This window comes from Castanea sativa, chromosome 10, assembly GCF_040712315.1.
Source record: "Castanea sativa cultivar Marrone di Chiusa Pesio chromosome 10, ASM4071231v1".
NCBI classification, from domain to species: domain Eukaryota; kingdom Viridiplantae; phylum Streptophyta; class Magnoliopsida; order Fagales; family Fagaceae; genus Castanea; species Castanea sativa.
In genome coordinates this window covers 22,385,671-22,409,572 of record NC_134022.1, presented here as the reverse complement: position 1 = coordinate 22,409,572, position 23,902 = coordinate 22,385,671, and the positions used below count along the sequence as shown (strand labels likewise).

Sequence of the window (23,902 nt, the reverse complement as noted above, 5' to 3'; positions counted from 1 at the left end):
CAACTAATGGCCTGTTTAGATGGAAGGGGAAGGAGGGAGAGTGGAGAGTAGTAGAATAATATTAGCTAAAAATAAACTAATTTTGTGTTATATCTACTCTACTCTACTCTACTCTCCTTTCCTCCCTCTCAATCCAAACTGACCATAAGGCAATTTAATTTAGCCTAACTGGCTAAACAGAGGTGGAGATTGCAATTGGGAGAAGACTCACTGCTATATCAGGTCTTCAAGGCAAAGTACTTCCAATGAGTGAATTTATCCAAGTTAGTTTGGGTGCTAATCCTTCCTGTGGTTGGAGAAGCATTATGGCAGGTCAGAGTGTAGTTAGGAGGGGTGTGCGTTGGCAGGTAGGCAATGGAAGAATCATCGGATTTGGAATGACAAGTGGATTCCTAATCCTTCCACGTTCAAGGTGATTTCTCCTCCTTTTATTCTACCTATGGATGCTCGGGTTAGTGAATTAATTGAGCCAAACTCAGGGACATGGAGAACTGATTTAATCCGGAGAATTTTCCTTCCGCATGAAGCTGATAGGATATGCAGTATTGCTCTGAGCCCTAGTCTACTCGAGGATAAGCTAGTATGGGCTCCAACAACAAATGGCAAATTCAGTGTCCGTAGTGCCTACAAAGTGGCAATGGAATTGGCCTCAGAAGGAACTCTAGGGGCAGCCTCAGATGAGAGTAAGTAGAGGAAATTCTGGAAGTACCTATGGAAAATTAATGCTCCTCATAAAGTTTGTCATTTCGCTTGGAGAGCTTGCAAAGATATCCTCCCTACAAAAGAAAATTTAGTGAAGAGGAAGGTGATAGGGGAAGGAATTTGTGAGGCATGTCAATTGGGACTGGAGACTTTCGGCCATCTCTTTTGGGAGCGTGATTGAGTACGTGAAGTCTGGAGTGTATTGAAGCTCTTCCCTGTTAACAAGAATATCCAGTTCCGTTCTTTCATGGATATGCTTTGCTACGGGATAATGGTGGCAGACTGGGATAACGAGAGGATTGAGAAGATGATTATAGTGGCTTGGGCTGTATAGACAAATCATAACGAGATACAGACTGGAGGAGCAAAGAAGAGTAGCCAAAAGCTTGTAACTGGGGCACTGGAATATATTGCTGAATATCAGGAATATTGTGTTGGGGAACCTGGAAAGCCAAAAACAGTGCTGCCTGTCCACTGGATGCCTCCGCTATTCGAACAAGTTTAAAATTAATATTGATGGTGCGGTGTTCGCTTCGCAGAAAGCTGCTGGAGTTGGTGTATTGGTTCGTGATGCTGCAGGTGGTACAATAGGTGCGTATAGTAAGAAAATCTGGGCACCTCTCGGTGCAGTGGAGGTTGAAGCGAAGACCGTCGAGATTGGACTGCAATTCACGAAAGACTTGCTCATTCAGGACTTTATCCTCGAAGGTGACTCTCGGGTACTGACAAAGTCCTTGAAGAAAATTTCGCCTCCCCCTTCTTCAGTGGCCACCATTATGTATAGCTCCTTATCCGTCATCTGTGGGTTCCGCCAGGTGGAGTTCTCCCATGTACACCGGCGAGGCAATAAACCGGCTCATTTATTTGTAAAATATGCTTAAAGCATAGATGATTTTTCAATATGGATAGAATAGAATCCTTTATTTTATTGAACAAGCTATTCAACATGATATGATCTGTAATTCATTGTTTCAATAAAAGTTTTATAGTATTTCCCATAAAAAAAAAAAATTATTACATAGGTTTTCTAAATTACACAACTTGTAGTACAATACCTCACTTGCTAACGAGCTATCCAAAGGAGCAAACAAAATATGGAGGAAGCTAAGGAAAAAATAATTTGTGGGAAACTGCAAAATATAGAGCAGTTTTTTTTTTTTTGCAAGATACAACTAATTTTATATCAGCTACCTAAAATTAGTGCTTGTGCTACACAGGAAAAGTGAACTTTTGAAATCAATAATTAATTAATAGTCCCAAAATAAAAGCTTTGTTAAAATGGAAGATGTCCACATTGCGTATTTGTATAACTCTTTAAGCTAGAAATAAATGACACATACGAGACATGTAGATAACAGTACAACACAAATAGTGTTATCTTATTAAGGCGAATTAAATTAAGTGTTCGTTTGGGACAAGTTGAAAATTTTAGTTTATTTTTGTTAGTATTTATGGGTTTATTGTATTTTTTGGGTACTATTAATGAGTCTCACTATACTATTCAACTAACTTTTAACTTTATCTACAATACTTTTAACAAAAAAATTTCAATTTCAGCTAAATAAGTTGTTTCCGAATGGACGCTAATATAGTTACACGTTTGAAAGATTCAATACAATGGCCCTAACTTAGTGACTTTTAAATTTTTGCAATACAAAAAAAGTCTAGTATTGTATGGTGGCATGCCTAGTATGAATGGATAGTGAGACCTAATTTGCCAATCAAGGTACATTCCTTAATTTTGCTTTTCTCTTATAATCTAGTGGGGATCCAAGTAAATCCTTATAAACTCGAAGGAATTCCAACGTAGGATATTGATAATTGATTGATATATGAAGAAAGTCGTACCATTTTTTCTTTCTTTCTTTCGGCTATCTCATGCCAATAATTAAACGCAAGGCTGGATGCAGCAACTAGATTCTGTAAAGAATATTACTTTGGTTAAGAAAGGGATCAAACTAACTAACCAATCATGGAGAAATTATTATGTACTTCCGGAGTATCATAAATGTACTCCCTCCTCTCACATGAATGGTAGATCTCACTAATTAAATTCATGGTGGAACCCACCATTCATGTGAGAGAGGAAAACTACGCATTTATGGTATTCTGAGAGTACCTAAAAATTTTTCTCAATCATGACCATGAAGTTCACATCGACTTAGTTAATTTATGTATATGCTATTTTGGTTGAACCATTTCACATGTAAGTTAGATACGAACAAAATTCATATTGTTGTTGATCTCTTAAATGAATGTGATGATGCAAAGAAGATCAGTGGGCTGGATGCTTCGGACTTGAAAGGACTACTGGTTCTCTCTGCGGCCTGAAAAAGAAAGAAAAGCGAATCAAAGGCGACCGGGGCTGCTTGCCAAACACCCTCCGATGGCAAAGTTAGTTTTTCTCTCTATGTTATCTGAGTTCCAACTTTTTTGGAGTAAAAAATGAACATACCTTGGCCTTGTCTGAAACAGCCTTTATATAGTGTTCTTATAGGCGGTTACCAAAATTGGAACTTCTCCTGGATTCAAGGAGAGGTAGAAATCAAACGTAACTTGCATAACCGTTTAGAAGTTATGCTTTTGTCTCCACAACGGATACCTGGCAGTTATGCGTGGGATAAGGAATTACCGCGTTATATTCGGAGATTTTTCTAAGTATGATACTCTCGTCCTAGGATTCCTTAGTCGAGTATGTTTCGGCACAGGCGCAGAGGCTGCCTCGTCTAACAATCACACCTTCAGGACGAGGTTATCCGCGCTTTGGACGAGTGTCTATTTTCTGGTGGTGCCTACCTCGTCCAGAGCTCTTCTTACCTGGACGAGGTAGCTGCAAGTAGGTTTCGAAGGGTGTTTACAATTCCCAACCGGCCACGGACGACCTTTATGGATGACTTGGAGATAGGCAAAATCAGTACCCCATCAGAATGCATAGTAACGTTTGGACGGGGAATTTACCAAAAATGAAAAAAGAAGGTGCAAAGAAACAAGAAATAATAATTATATGGTAAACTACATATTTGGTTTCTAATGTATACACCTGTTTGTCAATTTGGTCTTTAATATTTTAAATGTGTCAATTTAATCCTAACTTTTTAGTATTGCGTCAAAATAGTTATTGCTGTTAGTATTGTATGCCACATCAGATGACATGTGTGCTGCCAGTGCTACATGGAATTAAAAAAAAAAACAGCAGTACCAAAAGACAGCTTACATCGATTGGTAGTTTCTTCTTCATCTAGATCAAAAACAACAACTAAGACTGAAACTGCACTTCGGAGCCCTACGTTTTCTAAAACACAAGTAGTGTGTCCCTTTAATTTCCAAGAATGAACAAAAGAAAAAAAAAAAAAAAAAAAATCTAAAACCACAATAGCATTAAAGCCCAGTAATTCTCTTTTTGTAATTTTCTCACTAAACAAACAGTACATATGCAATCTTTTTTCTAAAATTTAAAAGAAAGAAAACATAAATAAATAAATAAATAAGGCTCTGAAATAATGGTTGGGTCTGTCATTTGTGAATACTTTGAATTGGTCGAAGGAGTGTTGAAATGTAAATCAGACCATTTTAAGATATGTCCTGCTTGTTTAGTGAGAAAACTACGAAGGGAACGATACTGGCCTTTAATGCTGAGGTTTTAGATTTTTTTGTTCCTTTTCTTTTTGTTCGTGTTCTTGGCAATTAAAGGGACACTGTGTTGAGTTTTAGAAAACATAGGGCTCAAAAAAGAGTCCAATTTCAAATCCCAGTTGCTGTTCTTGATCTAGATGGAGAAGAAACTACAAGATGATATAAACTATCTTATGTTACTGCTACTTTTAATAAAAAAAAATATTTTTTTTAAATTTTAGGTCCTAGTACATTTGTCAACTGATATGACATAAAATTAATTTTTTATTTTGGCCGTTAGTTATGTCATTATTTTCCATTTATCACTTAACGGTAGGGACTATTTTAACACAAAATAAAAGGTTGAGAACTAAATTGACATGTTTGAAACATAAAAGACAAAATTGACATATAATGTAAAAGTTGGGAACTAAATATGTAATTTACCCATAATTATATAAACCAAAATACATTTTTATGCCTTTTCACGCTTTAACAATTGGAATTGTTTTTATTTTGATTCTTAACATTGTAAAAGTTTCAATTTGTCCCTTAAAGTTTGGTTTCCTTTTTTTTATTAAAAAAAAAAACTGTTATTATTATCCACTACACTATTAGTAGTTTTTTTTTTTTTGGTTAAATAGACAATGCATTATTAAAAAAAACTAAGGGACTACGTCAGTATCAAGACAAAGCTTGTTCAGATGCATTTCATTGATGTCTTCCTCAAAAACATTCATAATATCCATAGGCAGACATTCAAAATAAATAAAGTCAGAATTCTGCTTAGCAGCCATCCTAGCCAGTACATCAGCACAGTGGTTTGATTGACGATAGCAGTGGTGGAAATGGATCCGGCAAAACGTGGAGATCAACTTTTTGCAATCATCCAAAATAGGGGAGATTATGTTATTTCCATAATGAGGATTCCGAAAAGCACCTACAATGGCTTTTGCATCTAACTCAACAACAAGCGAGGATATATTTAAATTACTACAAAGCATCAACCCATCCCTAAGGCCCCACAGCTCTGCCACAAAGCTAGTAGTTATCCCAATATACCTGGAGAAACCTGCAAGCCAACCACCATGATCATCCCTCACAATACCCCCACATCCTACTAATCCCGAGTTGCCCGAAGCAGCTCCATCAGTGTTCAGCTTACTCCAACCTCATAGTGGCCTTTCCTACCGCACTCTCTTGACTATGTTTCGAGCTGGACCTCTAGGCAAAGAAACACAATACATAAACTCCATTGTTTGGTGAATTATATCTGCAGCCAACCTTGGGTTGACATTAAGCCAATCCTGCAAATTAGTCAACCAAAAGCCTTGATTCGTCAACTTAACTCTCAAGTGGATCCAAAAAGCCTTAACCCGAGAGCAATCTCTGAGAGCATGCAGCACTGTTTCTGGATCTCTTCGACAAATGGTGCAAATATCATCATCAATCACTCCTCTTCGCACAAGACAGTGCTTCACTTCAATACTATCATGAGCACACTTCCACAAAAAAGTTTTGATTTGAGGCCAATTCTTAGACTTCCATATCCAATTGGCAGACAAAGTTTGGCTAAGAGTAGCACTTACTGCAATATTATAGGCACTCTTTAAATCAAAATTTCCTCTTGGACTATCCACCCACGCTAGTCTGTCACAACCTCTATCTGTCATTGATATATAACCCATTTAGTGTAGGGCCTTTAAGAAATTTAACCATTGTTAAGGGTGAAAATGAAACTTTTAAAACATTAAGGGATAAAATAAAAACATCAAACGGTATGGGCCAAAAATTTATTTTAGTCCTTTTTTTTTCCTTATGTCATGGTTGGGAAAAATACTCATACACTCCCTAAACTTTCACCTACTGGCCGAAAGACCACCCTCAACTTTTATATTAGCCAATTTACTCCTTAAACTATTCACAATTGCCAAATCAATACTTTAATTCTTTTTAGTAGATTTGTTTTTTACCTTGAAGATAGCTAGGTTAAATCTTCTACGAGTTTTGGCCCGTAGTTGAAAGTTGTGTATGGGCATTTTTTCCGTCATGGTTTGCTATGGCTTTTGTTTTTATATTTTTGTTTTGTTTTGTCTTTTTTGGTCCAAGCAAATTGGTGATATACCTTGTTACGATAGTTGGCATAAAATGAGTGATGTGTCAAAGCTAATCTGACAATAAGTTGTAAAATTATTAATTGAAATGGAACCAAATGTTAAAGGTCAAATAATGATAACAAGATCAAATATTAAAGATCAAAAGTATATTGTAGTCATTTCTATAAGATCAAAGACAATTAGCATGTTGTAATTATTAATTTTTAAAAAAAAAAAAGACAAGTAGGGATCAATATGGATCACATAAAAGTATAATGTAGTCATTTCTATAAGATCAAAGAAAATTAGATTTTTTTTTTTCTTTTCTCAATCATAAATTTTGTATCAAATCTCATTTTGGCAATACATGTCTTGTTCGCTTCACTGTGGGTACTCACACATTTAATTCAATTGCCTCAGTAGGTGCATCACCAATCCCTTCAACTATTTTAGATTCTTGCGTTTGATTCATGGCATTGAGTTTCCCTGGTGTCTCGGACTCTCGGTTGTGCTCAATTGGATGCTTGTTATGGTGCCATTTGGTGTATCTTCAACCTCAAATTCTGGCAACACAACGTTCTTCTTATCCTTGTAAATGATGTACAGTATCATCTGAGCAATTCCGAATGTGAAGCCTAGTATGTTTGGTGTCTAATAACACAAAACAAGAAGAAACAAATTCATGATTTCTAAGCAAAGAAACTAAGGAAAAGAATAAAGAAATCATCTATCAATAAACTAGCTAAGGCACTTTACCGCAACAAAGAAATCATCTATCAATAAACCATAGGAGAACCACATTGTAGCACAAATCGTCAAGAAAAATGACAGTGAAAAGGGCATGAATTCCACACTCTTTGTTTTTATAACCAGTCTCTGAAAAACACACACAATAGACCCAAAAAAAAAAAGAAAAAAAATCACAACAAATGGTGAAGTTAATGGAATTCTTAAAGCAGAACATATATAATTTGTATTTGTGTAAGAAATTTACCATGATACTAAGAGGAGCAGCAAAAACAGAGACTGAAAAGATTGCACACATCCATCCAACAACTGTGAGCCTCAAATAACTTTGTTTGATTAGCAGGGAGGTGCAAAGCACAATCATCCCAAAAAGTCCTAGGTTAAAAAAGGCAAGCAATTTTGCGGTATAAATCTGTAGAGAAAGAAGCAAATCATATGTCATAAACGTATAATAAAAACAACCATGATTATCATATATGAAAACATGTTAAGAGTAAGAAATAGTACCCTAGCTCTCCCGGGTGCATATATCATGAATATGATAAGGTATATGGACTCAATGGCACACCCAATGGAATTGATGGTGATTAGCATAATAGCCCGGTTCTTTAAGTATCCATAGTAAAGGGTTAACATTGCACTAAATAGTGCTACTGAATAGGGCAGTGATTGGAACCCCTCCGTTGATTTTTTCTTGCATATCCTAGAAAAAGTTGGCCTAACAAGAAAAAGGTAATGAAGGATTAAAAAACAATGATGCAAATGCAACTTCATATAAGCTTAAATATGAGAGAGAGAGAGAGAGAGAGAGAGAAAAAGAGAGAGAGAGAGAGCTTACAGTGGTGCTAGGTATACGAGGAAGGACACAATATTACCTATGTAAGATGAGAAACAGAGAATAGCATTAGAGAATGATAGTATATATAACTGAATTCAGGAAAGTTTGGTAATGAAGGAGAGTAAATTAAGGTAGGTACCAAGGATGCCGAAAACAATAGCCAAATGAAAAGCATGAATGGTTGCCATTCTTGATGTGAAGCCCTTTTGGATTCTAAGAATGGAGAGGTTGTTGAGGATCAACAAAAAAGTTTGGCATAACTCTTGGAATCGGGTGCTTAATTTATATATGAGACTGAAAGGTGTAGCTGATGGTGGCATGCATGCATAAGTTGTTTTTTGATTTTGGACATTTGGCTTTGGGTTGTTGAACAAATAATGATTGAGAGGTCAATTTGTGGGCTAGAATTAGATGATCTGGGAAGCTCTATTATGGTCATTTTTGGAACTTTATTTCTAGGTTTTTCACTTTTATTCTTCTGTATAACTCCTGAAGCTTCACTAGCTAGCTGCTTTAGGAGCCGTTTAGGAATTGCCTTGTTAGCCTAGGTGAACTGAAAGAAAATTTCTTTTTACCGAAAAAAAATTATCAATAATTAAGAGTTTAAGTACACAAAATTTTTGATGTTGACAAGGTCTATTGTAAATTTGTGATTAATGTACAATTAAATGGTGTTAGTGGTGGATTCATGTGAATTAAAGTGATGTTATTCTAATCAAAACAAGCTTAAAAATGTTATGTTAGAACTTTATCAAATGATCAATTTATCTGTAATGGGCAAATTACAATTTACCTACCTGTGATTTGGTCGAAATTTAAGTTGCCTACCTGTGGTTTGAAATTTGACACTTTACTCACCTGAGGTTTGCTCAGTTAGATTTCTATAACCCACCTTTGTTAAAAACAGGGCTAAATATATAATTTTGCTCCATTTTTATGTCTTTCTTCTCTAAAAACACAATAAACATAAAAATACAAGATTAATTAAGATAAAAAACTATCCATCGGAACACTTTCATCATGGAATTTCAAATCACAGGTAGGCAACTTAAATTTTGATCAAACCTCAGGTGGGTAAAGTGTCAAATTTCAAACCACAAGTAGGCAACTTAAATTTTGACCAAACCACAGGTAGGTAAGTTGTAATTTGTCCATCTGTAATTCTCTTCTTTCTTTTATAGGAAGTAAATCATGATAGTTTCCATTTAGTTTTTGATGCAATTGAAAATGAAATGGTACCGTATGATAATAAAGAAATTTATTACTATTTTTTATAAGAGGAAAAAAAGCCTTGGAATCAATAACCAAAAAGATACAAAATTAAGATAAATTCCATAGCTCTTGCTCTAATTTGACTACAAAAAAAAAAGTTGGGATTTACACAGTATTAGGGAGCATTTTTTTTTTCGGTGAAAATATTTGGGGGCATTTTGACATGAGAGAAGTGCTGGTGGTGTTGATAAGTGGCTTACTATTATGTGAGTAGAAAGCTAAGCTGATTGAACCATTTGGCATTTTGATAACGTGAAGCAAATGATGGAATAATAATGAGGAGTAATGAAAGAAGCAGAGTTTGTTTTGCGTTAATTTGATGATGGGGTTGGAATTAGCATGTGAGAGGCCCGCCACCAGGAATGTGAGATAGCCCTACTGGCCATTACATTTCATGAGAGCATTCTCGTTAAGAATACTAAATGCTATAAATGCTAAATTTTAACATCAAGCTTATAAAAAGTACAAAAAAGCAAGTTACAACAAACATACTAAATTTAAATATATAAAAAAAAAAAAAAAATACAATCTAAGCTACAGTGAGCTTTCATCTTTGAAAGCTCACTGTAGCTCCAATCTTAAAAAATATATATTATTATTTTAATGTTTATGGTGGCAAAAGTGGTTTGTGTAGTTGCTTTTTATTATTTTAATGAGTAGTTTATATTATTTTAAACGAAATGGTAGAAAAATAGAACCTTTGATATTGGGTGTATTGTAAAATAAGTTGTTAAAATTGATAAAGTGACTTTTTGAAATGTTAAATACTAAAATTTTTAAAAGCTTTGATGGGAATGCTACGAGGATTCCAACCAATTCACCATAGACTAACTTGCTTTTGCCTTCCGGCCTATTGGCTCTATTCTTACAAATTTCCAGGCACGTTTTTTTTGGTCTACTTTCAATGCAAATAACTGCAAGAACCTCATTTCTAAACCCAATGTGAAATTATTAATCTCTTAATGATGGAATTTGCAAATAAGCATTGCCAATATAATTTTAATCCCAATTTGATACTGCTTCTGTGCCAATCATAAAAAAAATTAAAAAAAAAAATAAAAAGATATATATGGATGGTTCAGTGGCCATCTTGTAAAAGGGTGTTAATGGGAGGATTGGGGTCGGATTATGGTTGTCTTGTCCCTATTTTGTCTCTTATTTGGGACTGAAAAAACTCACACAGAGTTGGAGTGGGCGTGGGATTGGAGTGGGCAAATCAAGATGAGACAAACTGGAGGTATTTTTCTATACTTAAAGAAACATTACGTGTGTGTACTAAAAGAAAGATGAAGCAAATGTTTTAGGAAAGGTAATAAAATATGTAAAATAAAATAAATGAAACAAATATATATACATTCGGGAAATAGTAGGGTGAGACAAGATGAGGATAGTAAAAGTCCCGTTACATCTTTAGGTAGGACAAAAATTTGCCAAACAAAACGGAATAAGACAAGTCAAACAAAACAGAAAAAGCATACAGTATGTTTTTTTTTTTTTTTTTTGGAGAAATAATTACAACATGCTGTTAACTCCGCAGTTCGAACCCTTTTCTCTCGAGACCCTTAAGCACTTTATGCTTAGGGAGGTGCCAATTCAGCATACGGTATGTTTTGATTACTATTAATTTGTCATGCTTTTGAGGGCTTATAGGGGTTAAATTTTGTGGAAAAGCACATGGTATATTGAACTTTTGATATGACTTTGGGTGCATGAAATAATTTACAAATGAAAGAAATAAAGATCACTTGGTTGAATTTTTTTTTTTTTTTATTGTTTCTTGCAAGTCATAGAAACCGGTGGTGTTATGAACTCTTAGCTTTTGAGCTCCATTCTCCCATTAAATTCCATTTATACATTATTTGTATTTCTATCTCGGTTTCAATTTTTGCAATTGTTTTTTCTGTGTGTGTGTAATACATTTATTATGGATTTTTGGTATGCTCAAGGAATGAACGACGAAAAAGAAAAGCCTTTAGGGTTAAGGAAAAAGATTACTTGCAACTTGCAATTAGAATTCCACACATACTCGTTTGTATAATCTAGATCAACCTAATACATTCCCGTGGGATTCAACATATTGCCACACAATACTCTCACACAATCATATAATCCAATCAATGTGATCAAGGGTATAATCATATGTACTTTCTTTTTTCTTAGAACTTCATGGTTTGCATTAACTATTATCAGTATATATAATATACTATCTATGACTTATATCCTCATTTGCATTTGTAAATATGGAACACCACATACCGTACACGCTTAATTATTTTATTATTTCTAAGATTATTATATCAAACTGGATTTTACTAAATAGAGTACTCCTAGAGTATGTGTCATCCACATATTGACAATAAAGCACAAATTTCCAGTTGTTTAACAAGCTAAATTTAGCACAATGATGCGTTTTTCCTTCGTTTAGATCAATAATTTCATTACAATCAGGACGTGTGCATTTATTTGTTTTTCTTTGCCAGAGAGAGAGAGAGAGAGATGGGTTTTAAATTTTACACTTTTATGATACCATAATGAGTGGGACTTGTAAATCAAGAATCAGAAAATGCCGTAATAAATTACTCGATATTTAAGGGTGAGCAAAGAGATCACTCAAAAGCTAAATAAAGGATTTCAAAAACGTGATTCACATATATTCAATTTGCTTACTTACTAATGTCCAAATAATTCATAATAATGACCTGTTGTAGAATATTCAGGTCCTTCAATTTAGTCAAAAATGCCTGATTCTCTAATTAGACATTTGCCTATTTGCATCTACTAGGACAGCTGCTAATATAGACAATTGTTTCATTCACATCTTTCACTTCATGACTTTCTTATCATTCAGATTTAGCAACAACATGACCATAATAATCGATCTGATATATTTTCTAAATGTTTCTAGACTTCTATGAAATTATATAATAAAAAATTAAAGATTGAAGTCGAATTATAAAGGCATCCTAGAAAGTAGAAAGTAGAGACATTGTCCATCATAAATATTGTAAGATTTTTGTTTTTTATTTTTTGGTCCTAAAATATTACAATAATGGGTCAACGTTTTAGAATAAACCAGTAAGTGCATGGGAAAGATGGTCATTCAATAGTTTATTGGAATTTGGTTCAATGTTTTGATTCTAAATAAATTTATTATGAAAACTTAAAATTAAAATGAAAGTATGAAAGAATTTCATATACTTATCAATTCGACGTATATTAAATAAGCTAAATGCTATATTTAGATTACTAATATCAAAATTTATTGAGTAATTTAAGAAAAAAAAATGTGAAATTTTATCCTAGAAAAATTGACTGAGTTGATAAACTAGTTTTACATATTTATTGATTGAGCTTGATTCAACCAAATCCAATGAATTAAATAGTTTGATTAATTTGATTCAATTATCTTAACAAATCAAAGGGGTTTCGAGTCTTTGGACAGTAAATAATAAGATTGATTAATGATTTAACCAATCGAACCTGATCGATTGTGATTTTTTTTATTAACAAAAACCTTTAATTAATTGACTTAATTAGTAAATTCTCCCTGTGCTGGGTTTGCTTCTTCCAGTCTGATCTTTGGGTAGCCTTGCTTAATATTTCTATTATCTATAACCTGTAAGGCCTAATTTAGCCTTCATCTTAGCTTCTCCTATTTTAGTTTTACTTGACCATTGAAACAGGTGACCCAAACAAAAAGGGGTAGGAAAAAAAATCCCAGAGCCCATATAGCCAAATGCTTTTCCTAATTATGTAAACATATTTAAATAACTGTGTGATATCACTCTAAGTTCTTGTTATGATTACTGAGACAAAGTTTGGCTATAAGTCTCATTCAAAAAATTAATATAACTACATATTTTGAAAATATAACACATAATTGTATGTTATTTATGCTCTTAACACGTATGTCAAATTTGTGTCAATCCAATACTATTTACTATTTGGTTTATAAACTTAATTTAAACTTGAAATTTAAAATTTTGATTGATAACATAGTTATTAATCTTTAATTTTATGAAAATTCTGCAAAGTTGGAGGATATATATATAAAACGTTATACCGTGATAAATTTGTTAAAATTCAAATTCAAATGAAAAATATTAAGTAGAATTGTAGCAAAATTTTGCATTTTAAATAACTATAAATCCATAATGATGGGCTGTACTTTTGTATTGAAGTCCATTGCAAAGAGATTTTCTTAAGTGTGACGGCCCAATTAGACCCTAGATCTAAATTATGTGCAAACTGCAAAGTACTTTGAGAATGGACCTTTCGATGTGCAGGATTAATTAAACCAGTCTAGCATGTTTGATACAGTTTAGTTTTGAATCTACAATCCCTTGTCACATTCAGAGTAACCCCAACAAATGCAAAATCATATATAATTGTGACAACACATTCTTGTGTATCCTTAAGTTACTATTCTCTTATGGGTTCCAGTTAACTCAACTGGTAAAATCTCTAATGGTTGTATAAGAGATTTGGGGTTCAATCCCCGCCTACACCAAAAACATATTGGTGTTTTGGTCTAATGATAAAGAGCTATCATCAAGAGCGGACGTCATAGGTTGAAACTCTCTCACAAAAAAAAGAAGAAGTTACTATTCTCCTTCTAGGAATGGACCCAACCCTGTCTTGGATAATAAATTTAATTAGTCACTCGTCCAAACAAGTTATAGACTTTTGGTCTCAAATTCTGTCAAGACTTTTTGCAATTCAACAATATTGTTCATTTGGACAAGGTTTCTCCTCCTATATCTTTTTTTAAGATGTGAATTTTAAAAATCTAATCGTTGGATTACATGTTTTTTATGTTCTTAACATGCATATCAAATCTCATTCAAGCGAGATATTATTTACTATTCAATCAATAAACTTTTTTATGCATAATTTTAGACCCTAAAAACTTGAAATTTAATTAATTAAACCAGTCTAGCATGTTTGATATAGTTTAGTTTTGAATCTACAATCCCTTGTCACATTCAGAGTAGCCCCAACAAATGCAAAATCATATATAATTGTGACAACACATTCTTGTGTGTCCTCAAGTTACTATTCTCTTGCGAGTTCCAGTTAGCTCAACTGGTAAAGTCTTTAATGGTTATATAAGATATTTGACGTTCAATCTCCGCCTACACCAAAACTAATTGGTGTCTTTGTCTAATGATAAAGAGCTTTCATCAGGAGCGAACATCATAGGTTGAAACTCTCTAAAAAAAAAAAAAGTTACTATTCTCCTCCTAGGAATGGTCCCAACCTTGTCTCGGATAATAAATTTAATTACTCACTCGTCCAAACAAGTTATAGATTTCTGGTCTCAAATTGTGTCAAGACTTTTTGCAATTCAACAATATTATTCATTTGGACAAGGTTTCTCCTCCTATATCTTTTTTTAAGATGTGAATTTTAAAAATCTAATCGTTGGATTACATGTTTTTTATGTTTTTAACACGTATGTCAAATTTCATTTAAGCGAGATATTATTTACTATTTAATCAATAAAGTTTTTTATGCATAATTTTAAACCCTAAAAACTTGAAATTTAATTATTTGATTAATGACATAACTATTAATAATTGATTGTCTTGAAATTTTGCAAATATAGAGAATATCATAAGAACATGCAATTTAATGGTTAAATTTTCAAAATTCACATCTAATAAAAAGATAAAGGGGAAGTTTAAAGGGTTTTTCTCCAAATTAATTTAGAAATAAACCTTTTTTTTTTTTTTTGAGAAACAATTTAGAAAGAAACCTTGTCCTGTTCATTTTGTTTCAATACGGAGAACTTGAGTTTAAGTTTCCCTAATCACACTTATTGCTAAAAAATTATGGTGCAAAAGTAATCCCAATATATTTATAACTTTATTTCACTAAGTCAAAAGATGAATAGGGTTAATAAGGAAGTAGATTATTCACAGACGAACCCAACCTAGTGGTTAGATTCTTTTATGGATTAAGTTTTTGAATCTTTGGGTTGACAACACATGACCGTTGGTTTGGTTTAAGAACTATTACTTCTCATGGTTTAAAATCACTAATAAATTCCTTTTGATGTGGTTGAGGTGATAAGGATATGACTTAACCAATGCAGATTGAATCGACTCCTCTAATGCTTGATATAAAAGCCACTCAAATAATGTTAGAAATACAAAATATTTCAAAATTGCTAAAGTGATAAGTTTCTGTGAGAGATACATTATTTTCATACGAATTCATTACTTTTATTTATGCTAGTCACAGCATGCCAATATGCCACTTTAACAAATGTGAAAAAACATTTGTGTCTTTAGACTATGCAGACCATCAGGGTTCATTTCAAAATAAGTCCCATAACTTTCCCAAGACCTAACTATTTTAGCGATAACCTTCTGGTGAAAATAGTCAAAGACCACGTTTTGGCAAAGTTTGTGGCAATCTAGCTTTTTCGGAAATATTTGATAATCTACCACTTTTTTAGTACTCGAGTTCAGTGAACTCGAGTTCCTAGTGAGTCTGTCAGCATGGCACTAGCTGAGCTGAATTTTGGGCATTAAAAAATGCCACCTAGTACTCAAGTTTGATAACCTCGAGTACTGTGTGTTCTGAACTCGAGTTCCAGGACTAGAGTACTATGTTAGTGTAATACACAGTACCCGAGCTTCCTAAACACGAGTATGGCTCGAGTATTGAGTCCAAAAAACTCGAGTTCATTGAACTCAGGTTTGGCTTGGTAAATTACCCCCATCAAACTCGAGTTCATAGAACTCGAGTACTTTGTAAATTTTTCAATCGTACTTTGTAAATTTTTCAATCTCACTCAATCTAACTCTCAATCTCCCTCTCACTCTCAATCCCACTCTCACACTCTCCCTCTCTGTCTCAGTTTTGAATCTCACTCACTAGCCCATTACAATTGCAAAACCTAAATTTGCATATTTCTTTGGCTTGTATTTTTTTCTGGGGATGGAGGAAGCACACACAACTTCTATTATAGTGTTGACATGCCATGGAAGTCTGACGAAGTCTTGTTTACAGGTCTTAATTTTCAATGTATCAGAAATCCTGGATCTACCACACATTTTGGACAATCATCCATTTGGTTGAACCAAAATCAAACTCAGATACTAAATAGGCCAAAACAAATTTAACATTTAAAGTTTGAACATGGAAATGGCTAACAATTTCTTCAGCAAACCTAAATTTCCATTAACAAGAATTTTCTCAACTTTGTTAGCCCACTAAATATTAAACTGTACATATTATATAAAACTATCACAAAAGTTTTACAGAGTTGTATAGACGCCTTCTTTACTTGCAAGATGCTGTGATAAAAAATTGCAAGAATACAACAGGATTTTTATATTTTTTGGCTTTTCCCTAGGATTTTACAAAAGTTGAACTGCTACGATTGCTAGATTTTTCTATCGCATTAGCCAACCAAGAAAATATGTATGTACATTAGACTTTGCTAAAACACTTCTTTTAAGCATAACTTGCCTAATACAAATTAATGAGACAGCAAACAATTAACCTGGATATCATTGTTCATGTAACCTTAATATCGGAAAGTGGTTGTACTGGCAGACAATACAGTAGAGACCAGAGAATTTGTTTAAGCAAATCTAGGATTAGATAAATGAAGACGTTCCACAGCAATTCTATTCAATGCAATGTTATCAAGAACAACAATGCAATCAGCACTTAATGTAAGTCGCATAAGTGTCAAAAGTGAGTTGTAGGGCTAGACCACCACATCACTTGTCTCCATCTGGTTTGGAAATACACTATATGTCTGAACCAGTTTTTTGTTGAAGAGATCATTTAGAGTTTCCAACAGATATGAATCCATACCTGCTCTAATTTAAGTGAGATCATACAAAAAATACAAAAGTAAGGAAGCACTTCAAGCATTCATGCATATGCAACTGTGCAAATACTACAAAATACAAACGATAGGTAAAAGATACCCAACATTGGGTTAAAATTTAATGATAATAATTGTGCATGAGGTTCTCATAATTTCATTTTTTAATCATCTTTAAACTGCGAAGTGCAATCTGAATTTAGTCCAACACCCAACACAAAGCATTTCAGTTCATTCTCTACATTTGAAATTATGAATCAGCTCTAATTTTCATTAAAATAATGCCAAAGAGTAAATGTAAGATTTACTTTAGTTATTCAGCAATGCTGTAAAAGGATAAGTGTTGTCCCCAAATATACAAAATATTTTAAAACCTTGGTTTTATAAGTGAATAGTAAAGATAGAGTAGTAAGAACCTGAGCTTGTTCCTTCAGCAATAGAGTGATAAGAACCTGAGCTTGTTCCTCTAGCAATAGAGTGACATAAACAATTAGTATGCAATTTTTGCAACAAAACAAATGGCAATGCTAATGACTTTTTGTATGCATCCTATAGGGAAAGTAGCTTATAGTATAAATGTCATATTAGGTCCTTAAAATTTTTTCCAATTTTTCTCAAATTTCAAAAATAGAAATTGAATGGCATATATCATGCATTTTGTTTCAAGTTGCATTTAGAAGGATACCACAGTTCAAACTTAGCGTACCTAGTCCGCGAGACCACCACTTATTGATACCTCATTCCGCTTAAGGCATGTTCCTTGGTTATGCCCCTTTTGGTTACACAACCTGCATTACACCTTCCTCCCCCCCTCCTTCCAATGGTGTGGTTCTCGGCTGTTTCCTACCCTCGTCCATCTCATTCTTGATTTGTGTTGAGACAGGGCGACTTTCTCTCAGATCAATCGAGGGTTAGGGACGATCCTTCGAGTTTCTTCAAGATCCGGCCATGATAATCTATCTTTCAACGTAACAGTGCGTTCATGCTATAGCATGGGTCAATGTACTGCTCTACATTATGTCGATACCTAATACGTACTGCAATGACATATGAACATGGTATCTTATACAATTTTCATTTCTGACATGTGTAAGTTCTCTGCAGTAGATTAACTTCATGTGTGTGATCCCCCCAACCAACAGACCCTGGATTGTGCAGTGTATCTACTTGATATGATTGTTGTTGCGCACTCAATCCGATCACCTTGTGATGCTCCGCCTTCTCCTTATTTCTCATGAAGATATCCAAGGCATATTTACACCATTTTTTCCCCAAATTCAACTGCGCTATGCTCTTTTTGCGACGATCATCGAAGTATGCATTCAATTTGAACCATGTGTATTTCACCATTACTATAATGGGCAGGCTGCGAAATTTTCATGTGTTTACACCCCCACTAGGTTTATGTGTGTAACTTACAAATTAAAAGAAATTGCATATTTTTCATCTAACAAGCAATTAGTTTTTCATGTTTCCTTGACATGGTGGTTTTGAATAAAATAATCTTACTATGCATGCTCTCTATTTGCTATCATATGGTCAAGCCTGATTCTTTTATATTTGTGCCCCATTTGTTTTGACAATATATATATATATATATATATATATATATATATATATATATATATCAACAATTGTACATAGTTAATATTGCAAAACTCATTACATGAAATACACCCCATGCATAAAAATTTTATACGAATCACATACAAACACAATCTGACTATGCATTTAACTATTACCTCTATGTACTGATCACAGCAAGGTTGACCCAAAGGTGGAAATGGACAGCACGTTGGTCTCGGATGGAGACACTAACACTGAGAACCCAAAACTTGTAGATGGTGACCCAACTACCAATAAGCCTTCTGCTTCTTCAGAGGAAATAAAGTGGGAAGTGGGAATGGTAGACTGAAAATGGTTCAAAACTATTGAGGTGGTAGAATGTTAGGAGATACTCAAGTTCTTAAAATAAACAATACTCAAGTTTAAAACTATCGAGTACCATTCATTATGCATTAATTGACGTGGTTGACGCCAATATGTTGGTGGCGTAATAAGTATAGAACCCGAGTTTAGAGGACTCGAGTTCTGTACATACTATATACTCCAGTTTCATACTCTCAAGTTCCTCTAATTAAATGACCACTTTTCTCCAACACCACTTTGGCAGTTTGTACTCAACATTAACTTCAAACAACTACTATGGTGGAGTATTAGTCACAATTTATGTGAATTTCTTATTTATATATTTTATTAATTTAACAGAAAATTTTAAAACTTATAATTAAATTTAATACCACATCAAATTATATTACTTACTTAGATCAAAAAAAGATACTAGTTTGACACAAATACAAATTCTGAGACCCAAATTTAGTAAACAGTATGGCATAGTAACGCTATTTTTTTGTTAATGGTTGGCATCACAGAGCAAGGCATGTAACTTCGCTATTTTTTTGCTGGGGATAATACGTCAGGGCTTGATTACCTGTGCTTTATCCGTGTGTGTGCAATTGCATGTAAAATTGGCTTGCAAGCCCAACCATTTTATTATCTTACATAAATTTACCTAGGGGCATTTCTCAACCCCTAAACTCTCCATGTTAATGAGCAAAGTGGTCATATTGACCCAAGTTCCCAGTTCGAGCAACTGGATGACCTTTTTCAAGAATGTTGCAACTTACAACCACAGTTCAACTGCAGCAAGTAAAAACCAACTGTAACACCAACATCAATATACTGAGTATTGAACTTTTTCTGTGTGCTATGAAAATTATATACCATTCTCACTACAGTTCAAAGGCTCGTGGCAAAGAAAGCAGTTTCACAAACATATAAATATGCCCAAAAGAAAATCAAAGCCTGAAGCCGCTGTGCAATGGTAACTAGACCAAAGCACCAATCGCAAGAGCTTATTAACAAAAGATAGAAACATATAAGGGGGAACCATGAGCATCATCCAAGAGAAACCACACAAAAGGCCTAACTAATCTCAGTAGAGAAACAAAAGAGGGAACTATGGTACAAGGGCAGCTTGCAGGTTAACTAATCTCACTAGAGGCCTAACTCTCTAATTTGAGAGTTGCAGCTTGCAGGTTGTACAAGGGCAGATAAAAAATATTGGAACCATCTAGTTTTGAGGATTATAATTTTGGTTACAATGCATCGTAAATGCAAAACTCATTCTTCAGAAAATGTTTACATAACTTGAAAAGAATTGCTAAACTCCTCAAAAGTTGACTTGTAGCACCTAATCATCAAATTGAAAATATAAAATAAAGATGGGCTGTCAAGAACGTAGAAGAGGTAAGATGGATAGTTGGTCAAATTAAAATTTGATGTTGATTTTATTGCAACCTTACTTTGTAAATAAGTAATTTCTTTTCCTAATGATTTTCGATCAAATAAATCCACTTTTTGGTCAAATTTTGTGTAATTAGTACAAGGCCATTATGCTCCTTACTAAACTTGTTGAAGAAATAAAATATAACCTTTTTGATCAGATGTTGAATCGATCGACCCAGGCTACCACCTACCAATCAAAGAATAGACCCATGCCATTGACCTAAAACTAAAGGACATAAAGTTCTTATTTTGTGTAACAGGTTATATATAACATTTGTGAAGAATATGAGACATTATCTTTGAGCCTTATTCTAAGGAGGTGGTATTTTATGTATCCGCTACATGCAGTACCTTTCTCTCGTTGTGTAGAGCCGTCGGTGAGATGACAAAAAAAACCAAATCAAAGACAAGTCCCCAAACCATAGTCATTAAAATTAAAGAGGAATTTTAAGTCACACAAGTTAAAAGGAAAACAAAAATCAGAAAAATCCATTAAAATCATCACAAATAGGATTGTTAATTCCCAACACGAAGATTGACATTGGGTAATTATTAGGGTGCTCACAAAGTTTAAAACCCTTTGATATGTAGTCTAACAAAACACAAAGCACTTATAATTTAAAAAGAACTAAATAATAATAAAAATTTATGAGAAACCAATTGTGTTCCTAAATAATATATACTTTTTCTTGCACAGATGGAGGCATCATTGCCAAATCTATAATCTGATTATTATAGTGGTGAGCCCAGCTGAACCAAATTTTTTTTTTTTTTTATAAACTCCCCAAAAGTGGCACCATGAAGTTCTAGGATAGCCACATTATTTCGTCACCATCGGATAAACAAGAAGTTGGCTGTCTGCAAGTAGCCCTTAAGTGCTGATGCTCCAGATATAATCTCGATCAATTCAGTGGTAATAGATGCTTGACGAGTTCTATCACGAACAATCATATGAACAACAGAGACCAGTCAGCAGAAATACAAAAATAAAAGTAGACAAGTATTATATTAACTAACAAGTGTGACTGTCCTATGAAACCTATGAGCACGGGTGCCTTTCGGAATTCGGGTGTGGGTGCAGGTGCGGGAGCGGGTGCGGGACTCGGCAATTTTTGAAAAAGTAGAGTGCGGGTGAGGCGATTAAAAAATTATTAAAAATATTTTTATTTATATTTTTAATATATTGCTAAACATAATTTTTTCACATTATATAAATATATACCAAATTTAAGAACAATAGGATATGGAAGTGGAAGATTGCTCAAATTTAAGATTGACCAAATTTAAGATTGCAAGTTGAAGAAACACTTCCCGCCAATCCAAGTTCAACGACATGCTCCAGAGCCATTCAACAGCACCTATTCTCTCTACTACACCTTTTTTTTTTTTGAATTTCGGCTTGTACCGGCATATTTCGGCCGGTATTGGCCGATTTCGTCCGGTATCGGCATATTTCGGCCGATATCGGCCAGTTTCGGCCGGTATCGGCCGATTCGCCGGTATCGGTTTGCGCCCGATACGGACCGAATCGGCGCCGTATCGGTGCGAATCATGCCGAAAAAATGATTTTTTTAATGCCCGACGCGGCACGAACGTGCAGGCAGCGGCATCGCCTGCGCATCCCCGCGTCGGACGCGGGTGCGGCGGACCAAACACCGCACCCGTGCTTCCCAGTATGAAACAGACCTGGAAGAGACTATGGCAAATGAATGTGCCGAACAAGGTCAGACACTTTGCTTGGAAAGCTTGTAGGAATATCCTAGCCACGAAAGAAAATCTTCGGCGGCGAAACATCACAAAAGATAGCAAATGTGATGTATGTGGGAAGCAAGTGGAAACCATTAGCCACTTATTTTGGTTATGTGACCATGCGAAGGAGCTAGGTGTGGTCCTCATGCAAACTCTCATTCCCGTTTGAAATCCAACCATCGTGGGACTACTTGGACGTGATTTGGCTGCTACAGAAATGGGAGGAGGCTCGGCCAGGACTGCTGGAAAGGACAATCATGATATGTTGGGGGATATGGAAAAATAGGAATGAATTTCGCATGTCACGGGGGCAAGAAGCGGAGTGGGCTGGCAGTGACAAGAAGCTCCCTATGCTTGTTGGAAGAATTCCAGTTAGCGAACGCAAGACCAACTTCCACTGCTGAACAAAACCATCTTGTAAAATGGGACCCACCTCCGTCGGGATGTTATAAAGTGAACGTTGACGGGGCCGTGTTCTCTAAACGAAAGCAGGTTGGCGTGGGAGTGGTCATATATATAAGGGATGAAGCAGGGCAGGTGGTAGCAGCTCTTAGTCGAAAACTGTGTATTCCGTTGGGGCCGTTGGAAACCGAGGCAAAGGCCATGGAGGTAGGGGTCAAGTTTGCACTGGCTATTTGAGGGCGACTCACTAGTCCTAAATAATGCTATTCACGGACTGAGAATGATGTTGCTCCGTCTGTCCAGAACGTGGTCAATGGAATACTCCAATGCGTTTTTCCGTACTTTTGCCCTTTCATACACCAAAAGGCAAGGAAATGCCCCGGCCCACGTACTGGCCCAACCTGCAAAGAACGTGGAAGACTTTCTAGTTTGACTTGAGGAATGTCCAGCCTGTATTATGCACGCATGCATGCAAGATGTACGTCCATTTTCTAACTATGAATAAAAGATTGTGTGTTTTCCCATAAAAAAAAAAAAAACAAGTGTGACTGTTATTAGTCTTCTACTGTTCTACGTGACATGAATAATTCTAGGTAGTTTAATTAGCCTGCAAGTGTGACTGTTACTAAACCTGTGTACCAAATGATCTGTGTCGGATTAAAGGGAGAATTAAATTCCATTTGATCACTCTATTCAAATAAAAAAGGAAAGAGTCTTCATATTGGGCATGGGTATATAGGATCACATATTGTATGATTGCCCTGGGTGTATAATGGATTTTAACCAATAGCTCTCCCTTATGGTGATTACATGCATATATAATATCCATCTGCCTGAGGCATAGGTAGTTGTGTGTATACATAATGTCAATAATTTTCAATTTTATTGCATTTTAGAGTTTTCGTTGAAATCTTAGGAGAGCATTTCAAGCAAATAGAGTACAATCTTGCAAAAGAAATTTTCCAAAAATATTAAAATATTATTATACCACAATATCTTAGCAGTTTAGAAATGATTAGTTAGTTTGACATTCAACAAAGTTTAAGAATTCTGCGAGTGATCATATGAGAAAAATCAATGAAAACCTCTACAATTCTCTTTGGTTCATCTCAAATATGAAGGGAATTGGAGAGAAATGAATTAATGATTTTATGGTATATTATAATTTTTTCTTTTTCCTAGAGTTTGAAATTCAACTAATTATGGGCGAGAGAGAATTTTCGATATTTGGAGTTATTCTCTCATTTTTTAAAAGAATAAAAAAAAATCATGATATTGAGAAAGCTT

The 23,902-nt window shown here is 34.6% G+C and overlaps 1 protein-coding gene across 1 annotated transcript; it reads right to left on the bottom strand.

Annotated features, from left to right (window-relative positions):
- Positions 1–6,677: 6,677 nt before the first annotated feature.
- LOC142614141 (bidirectional sugar transporter SWEET14-like) lies at positions 6,678–8,223 on the bottom strand. Its single transcript, XM_075786687.1, has 6 exons — positions 8,135–8,223; positions 7,996–8,032; positions 7,665–7,875; positions 7,405–7,569; positions 7,167–7,286; positions 6,678–7,061 (listed from the first exon to the last, which is right to left on the bottom strand). The coding sequence occupies exons 1-6, from the start codon at positions 8,181–8,183 to the stop codon at positions 6,879–6,881; spliced, it is 765 nt and encodes a 254-aa protein (XP_075642802.1). The 5' UTR covers positions 8,184–8,223; the 3' UTR covers positions 6,678–6,878.
- Positions 8,224–23,902: the final 15,679 nt, after the last annotated feature.